The following is a 7065-nucleotide window of genomic DNA, read 5'->3' as shown; positions in this document are numbered from 1 at the left end:
AGGGAGGAAGGGAGGAAGGAAAGGAAGGAAAGGAAGGAAAAGAAACCCCGGGAAACTTGCTAACCACATAGAGTAACCAGGTCCCCCCACCACCCAACATACTCACTGCCTGTAGTAAGTCAGCATGTTTGGAGGTGAAACCCAGAGATGTTTCATTTTTTAACAAGTTCCTGAAGTGACTCTAATGTACAGCCCTGTTTGGAAACCATTTATCTGGTCCAACGCCTTCATTTGCTGATCTGGATCCTGGGCCCAGAGCTTCTAAACAACCTGCCAAGGGCCACACACTGGGCAGGAGTGTTTTCTTTGTCTTTTCCCCATTGCCTTTTACTACCTTGCTACTTAAAAAATAAAAAGTTGTTCCATGTCTGGACAAGAAAAACAGTGTTCCTAGTTTCATTCAGGCAGAGCTAGGAAAGCTGAGTAACACCTATTCTGCCACAGTGTGACTCTTCCCATGTAGTTCTTTTGTTTTTGTAACAAGTTCATAGGTCCCCTAATGTTCTGTGGGGCAGTCCTGTGGCCGCACTGCCTGTGGAACTCTCTGAGCAGAGTGTCCAGCACTGTGAGTCCTGCTGGTTGAATGAGAAGTGGTCTTGAATCCATCACTTGACCTTCTTGGGAAACAGGCGGAGGGCTGGGTCACCCAGTGTTTCCTTTCATGTTTATCTAAACATCTAAAGCAGCATCACACACGTTGTTTCCTCTCTTGAGAAAAGAACTGGAAAAAAGGCTGCAGGGCAGTGGAATTTGTATTTGTTTCATGCATTAACATTTAAAGTGACTCAGCGCGGTGGCTCACTCCTGTAATCCCAGCATTTTGGTAGACTGAGGCAGGCAGATCACTTGAGCCAGAGAGTTCAAGACCAGCCTGAGCAACATGGCAAAATCCCGTCTCTACAAAACATACAAAAACTAGCCAAGTGTCTAGTGCATCTGTAGTCCCAGCTCTTCAGAAGCTGAGATGGGTGGATCACTTGAGCCTGGGAGGTCAAAGCTGCAGTGAGCTGTGATCACACCACTGCATTCCAGCCTGGGTGACAGAGTGAGACACTGTCTCAGACAACAACAACAACAATTTTTTTTTTTTTTTTTTTTGAGATGGAGCCTTGCTGTGTTGCCCAGGCTAGGGTGCAGCTGCGCAATCTCGGCTCACTGCAAGCTCTGCCTCCTGGGTTCACGCCATTCTCCTGCCTCAGTCTCCCAAGTAGCTGGGACTACAGGTGCCTGTCACCACGCCCAGCTAATTTTTTTGTGTTTTTAGTGGAGATGGGGTTTCACCGTGTTAGCCAGGATGGTCTTGATCTCCTGACCTCATGATCTGCCCGCCTCGGCCTCCCAAAATACTGGCATTACAGGCATGAGCCACTGCACCTGGCCCGCAACAACAAATTTTAAGAGAACTAATTATATGCAGCATGAACATTAGTAAGGTGCTGGGCCAAGACCTGGGATGGTGGATGGAACCTTCAGAGGTAGCAATACTATTCCAAACATCTAGCTTATAAGATTTTATATTGTATAGGGTGATATTTGAGTATCTGTGCAAATAAGTACTCACTAACAGTCTGCACTGAATATTTTAATACATTTAAAATTAAAAACTGCATTAAAGCCAGACACCATGGCTCACACCTGTAATCCCAGCACTTTCAGAGGTGGATTGCTTGAGTTTGGGTTTGAGACCAGCCTGGGCAACATGGCAAAAACCCATTTCTACAAAAAAATACAAGGATGAGCTGGATGTGGTGGCACACACCTATAGTCTCAGCTACTTGGGAGGCAGAGGTGGAAGGAGCTCTTGAGCCCAGGAGGTTGAGGCTACAGTGAACTGAAATCACGCCACTGCACTACAGCCTGGGTAACAGGGTAAAACCCTGTCTAAAAAAAAAGAAAGGGGGAAAAAAAAAAGAAAACCTGCATTATTGATTTCATGTTTGCAAAACGGTTGTTTAGCTATGATTGCTGACTCTATGCTTAGTGATTTCTTTCTAGTTCCTTTAAAATATTCTCTTATTTGTAGAGAGAAAAACAAAACAAAACAAAACAAAAAAACAAACAAGCATTAACTAGAAAGCCAGAGAGCGATTCAGTGATTATGACTCCTGTGGGAACTTCCCAGTGACCCTGAGTCACAGAAACGACACAGTGGGGAGATGAGGCCTGCATTCAGCTTCTAGGAGTCATGTGCTGCTCACTGTAGCCAATTAATTTGGAGTTCAATGTTAGATCTTACAGGTTTCTAGAAAGACCAGAAATCTGGCTTTTGCAAGCACTCTTCCAGTTGTTAAATGTAGCTTCTCTATTTCTGTTCTTTCTTTTGTTTAATGTTACATATATCTGTGGTTAGGTTGGTACCTATTGTACCTTGATGTCAGGTTCCAGCCCTGCCTTGGTCGCAGGTCAGCCTCGAGCAGACCCTGAGCCTCCTGTGCCTGCACTCTGCTCTCTGAAGGGGGTCATCACTCTCCCCATCCTGCTGGGCTCTCCCTCACCAGCTCTTCCCTGGCCCTTAGCTCAGAAACACAGGGTGAGCACTTATGTCTTCATTTCCTTCCACAGTGGAGAGAAGCAGGCTTCAAGAAATGCTGTCACTGTTGGGCCTAGAGACGTACCAGGTCCAGAAACTCAGCCTCCAGGACTCTCTGCAGATCAGTTTTGACAGTATGAAGAACTGGGCCCCTCAGGTTCCCAAAGACTTGCCCTGGAATTTCCTCAGGAAGCTGCAGGCCCTCAATGCTGATGCCAGGAATACCACCATGGTGCTGGACGTGCTCCCAGATGCCAGGCCTGTGGAGAAGGAGAGCCAGATGGAAGAGGAGATCATCTACTGGGACCCAGCTGACGACCTTGCTGCCGACATTTATTCCTTTTCTGAGCTGCCCACCCCTGATACGCCAGTGAACCCCTTAGACCTTCTCTGTGCCCTGCTGATCTCCTCAGACAGTTTCCTGCAACAAGAAATAGTGTTGAAAATGGCCCTCTGCCAGTTTGCACTCCCGCTCGTGTTGCCTGACTCGGAGAACCACTACCATACATTTCTGCTGTGGGCCATGCGGGGCATTGTGAGGACATGGTGGTCCCAGCCCCCAAGGGGCATGGGGAGCTTCCGGGAAGACAGCGTGGTCCTGTCCAGGGCGCCCGCCTTCGCCTTTGTGCGCATGGATGTCAGTAGCAACTCCAAGTCCCAGCTTCTCAACGCCGTCCTCAGCCCGGGCCACAGGCAGTGGGACTGCTTCTGGCATCGGGACCTCAACTTGGGCACCAATGCCCGGGAGATTTCGGATGGGTTGGTAGAAATTTCCTGGTTTTTTCCCAGCGGAAGGGAAGACTTGGACATTTTTCCAGAACCTGTGACCTTTCTGAACCTGAGAGGTGACATCGGGTCTCACTGGCTGCAGTTTAAGCTCTTGACAGAAATCTCCTCCGCTGTGTTTATATTGACTGACAATATCAGTAAGAAGGAATACAAATTGCTGTACTCCATGAAGGAGTCAACCACAAAATACTACTTCATCCTGAGTCCGTACCGTGGGAAGCGCAACACAAACCTGAGATTTCTGAATAAGTTAATTCCTGTGCTGAAAATAGACCACTCACATGTCCTGGTGAAGGTCAGCAGCACTGACAGCGACAGCTTTGTGAAGAGGATCCGGGCCATTGTTGGGAATGTGCTGCGGGCACCCTGCAGACGGGTATCTGTGGAGGACATGGCGCAAGCAGCCCGCAAGCTCGGCCTAAAGGTTGACGAGGACTGTGAGGAGTGTCAGAAAGCGAAAGACCGGATGGAGAGGATTACCAGGAAAATCAAAGACTCGGATGCCTACAGAAGGGATGAGCTGAGGCTGCAGGGGGATCCCTGGAGAAAGGCAGCCCAAGTGGAAAAGGAGTTCTGCCAGCTCCAGTGGGCCGTGGACCCCCCTGAGAAGCACAGGGCTGAGCTGAGGCGGCGGCTGCTAGAACTTCGAATGCAGCAGAACAGCCACGATCCCTCCTCAGGGGTGCAGGAGTTCATCTCGGGGATCAGCAGCCCCTCCTTGAGTGAGAAGCAGTACTTCCTGAGGTGGATGGAGTGGGGCCTGGCACGGGTGGCCCAGCCACGACTGAGACAGCCTCCGGAGACACTTCTCACCCTGAGACCAAAGCATGGGGGCGCCACAGACCTGGGGGAGCCGCTCTGGCCTGAGCCCCTGGGGGTGGAACACTTCTTGCGGGAGATGGGACAGTTTTATGAGGCCGAGAGCTGTCTTGTGGAGGCGGGGAGGCTGCCAGCAGGCCAGAGGCGTTTTGCCCACTTCCCAGGCTTGGCCTCGGAGCTGCTGCTGACAGGGCTGCCTCTGGAGCTAATCGATGGGAGCACCCTGAGCATGCCCATCCGCTGGGTTACGGGGCTCCTGAAGGAGCTGCACGTCCGACTGGAGAGACGGTCAAGGCTGGTGGTTCTGTCAACCCTCGGGGTGCCGGGCACGGGCAAGTCCACACTCCTCAATACCATGTTTGGGCTGCGGTTTGCCACAGGGAAGAGCTGCAGTCCTCGAGGGGCCTTCATGCAGCTCATCACAGTGGCCGAGGGCTTCAGCCAGGACCTGGGCTGTGACCATATCCTGGTGATAGACTCTGGGGGCTTGATAGGTGGAGCCTTGACCTCAGCTGGGGACAGGTTTGAGCTGGAGGCTTCCTTGGCCACTCTGCTCATGGGACTGAGCAATGTCACCGTGATCAGCCTAGCTGAAACCAAGGACATTCCAGCAGCTATTCTGCATGCATTTCTGAGGTTAGAAAAAACGGGGCACATGCCCAACTACCAGTTTGTATACCAGAACCTTCATGATGTATCTGTTCCCGGCCCCAGGCCAAGAGACAAGAGACAGCTCCTAGATCCACCTGGTGACCTGAGCAGGGCTGCAGCCCAAATGGAGAAACAGAGCGACGGCTTCCGGGCACTGGCAGGCCTGGCCTTCTGTGACCCTGAGAAGCAGCACATCTGGCACATCCCTGGCCTGTGGCACGGAGCACCTCCCATGGCCGCAGTGAGCTTGGCCTACAGTGAAGCCATATTTGAATTGAAGAGATGCCTACTCGAAAACATCAGGAATGGCCTGTCGAACCAAAACAAAAACATCCAGCAGCTCATTGAGCTGGTGAGACGGCTGTGAGTGTGCAGAGAAACCCAGTTCAGGTGTAGGAGGCTGCTGTGGGCAGCCCTGTCTGATGGGGCACCCGTGTGGGCTGTGCCCTGGTGCCTGAGAATGGCCGGTGCCCAATCGACATGAGAAGATAAGCAAAAGACAGAGGGTTTGGAGTCTCCTCAGCAGTGTTAAGAGAGGAAGTGACCTCACAGACCAGCTCAGAGATGTTACCAGGAATATCACAACCCCCAGGGTAGGGAGACATGCAGCAGTTTGTTCTGTCTCAGCTCCTGTCAAGGATCCCGTGGGGTGGGCCCTCTGTATAGCTGCTCTCTGTCACTGGCCCCTGGAGTGGGAGCAGTGTCCTCGGTCACTGCAGGCCCAGGCGGGCAGGTGGTCCCAGGACAGAGGTGGGGAAGTTGTCCTGGGGAAGCAGAAGTAGGCCTTGCTCCCGCCCAGCCCAAGGGCCTCCAGTGGACCAGCATTTGAGATGTGAGTGCCCGTGGTGCGCAAGGCACTCCCATGGCACTGTATTTATTGACTGATCTGTGAAGGCTTCCCTGACCCCTGCCCAGGAAGAGTTCATTGGTCGCTCTGTTGTGCCCCACAGCACTTTGTTATACCTCTGCCACACACTTCACGCAGCGCGTTGTAACCCATGTGTTTACATGTCTGTCCCCCAGACTGTGAGCTCCTTGAGGGCAGGGACTGTACATTCTCCAGCTCTGTGTCCCCAGGGCCTGGCACATTATAGATGCTTAATAAATGTCTGTTGAATGAATGAATGCACAAGTGATAGTAACGGGCAGGTTCTGCCTCTCTGTGCCTTAATTCTGTTTCTCAAAGAGGAGAGCAGCATCTGTCTGAGGACTGAGTATGGTAGAGGCAGTATCTGGAAGGGTAGATAGGGCAGAGATGTGCCCTATCCTGGCACATTTTAGTAAAAAACCATCCTGTTCCCTCTCTTTAAGGCAGGAGCCATTCTTCAGGCTATTACTGGGGGTTAAAACTAAATACCTTCACAGTAACTCTGAGGTCTTTCTACTGTCACCCCATTTCACAGTTGAGGAAAAGGAAGCCTAGAGGAGGTAAGCCCCTGCCCCAGAGCTCACATCTGGATGGGCAGAGCTAGAGCGGATAAGGGGTGGTGCTTTCACACCCAGCCCTGCACCTCTTCCTCTCTCTCCAGACTCCCATAGCTTCTGGGCTCACCCCTGGGCAGCCACATCAGTGCCAGCACCTCCTCTGACATCCTCCCCGACCTCATCCACAGCCCACCATTCGATCCAGAGGCTTGGCCAAGAACTTGGGACTTCTGCCCCATCAGTTCTCCTGCTGGAATCCTTGCCTGCACTGGCCCTTCCCAGGGGCCAGTGTCACCTCACTGGGCCTCAGAACCCCACGCCAGCCCTTTCATCAGCTCTAGGAAGCTCTCCTTGATCCTTTGGGCCTTGCTTAGACCTTGGAGCCTCTTTCTCTCTGTGTTTCTTGACTTCAGAGAAACCAGGCCCTTTCCCAAGAGCTCCTACCATGTTTCTTGTCCTCCTTTCACCAGACACAGCAAGGGAGCCTTTAGCTCTCGGGAGCTCACCAGCCCTCTAGACTAGAATCCTTTCTTGAACAAAAGGCTTTCTGGCCCCTTTTCTGGAGATGCGTGGCAGCCTGCCTGCTGTGGGTTTCTGGATTCCCCGGATGCTCCACCTGCTGCTCCCGGGACATCCAAACTGTTGCCTCCTGTGTTCCAGGAGCCTGGTTCTCCGCAAACCTGGTCTCTTGCTAATAAGTTTAGGAAAACCTTTCCCTTTTTTCATTTTCCTGCTCTGTTGCCTGGACTGGAGTGCAGTGGCGCAATCTCACCGCAACCTCCACCTCCTGGGTTCCAGTGATTCTCAGCCTCCCAAGTAGCTGGGACTACAGGCACCCACCATCAAAAAAA

At 52.0% G+C, this 7065-nt stretch overlaps 1 protein-coding gene across 5 annotated transcripts in view; it reads left to right on the top strand.

Moving 5' to 3' along the window:
- LOC111552304 (up-regulator of cell proliferation) overlaps positions 1 to 5918 on the top strand; it is a 48179-nt gene extending 42261 nt beyond the window's left edge. For all 5 annotated transcript variants that reach the window (XM_023226457.2, XM_023226456.3, XM_023226455.3 and 2 more), the window contains one exon: positions 2563 to 5918. In XM_023226457.2, the coding sequence (XP_023082225.1) occupies positions 2563 to 5156 (2594 nt within the window). In that variant the 3' untranslated portion in view covers positions 5157 to 5918. The remainder of the gene's footprint in view (positions 1 to 2562) is intronic.
- The last annotated feature ends 1147 nt before the right edge of the window (positions 5919 to 7065 follow it).

This window comes from Piliocolobus tephrosceles, chromosome 8, assembly GCF_002776525.5.
Source record: "Piliocolobus tephrosceles isolate RC106 chromosome 8, ASM277652v3, whole genome shotgun sequence".
Classification (NCBI taxonomy): Eukaryota; Metazoa; Chordata; class Mammalia; order Primates; family Cercopithecidae; genus Piliocolobus; species Piliocolobus tephrosceles.
This window is presented reverse-complemented; position numbering and strand designations above follow the sequence as displayed.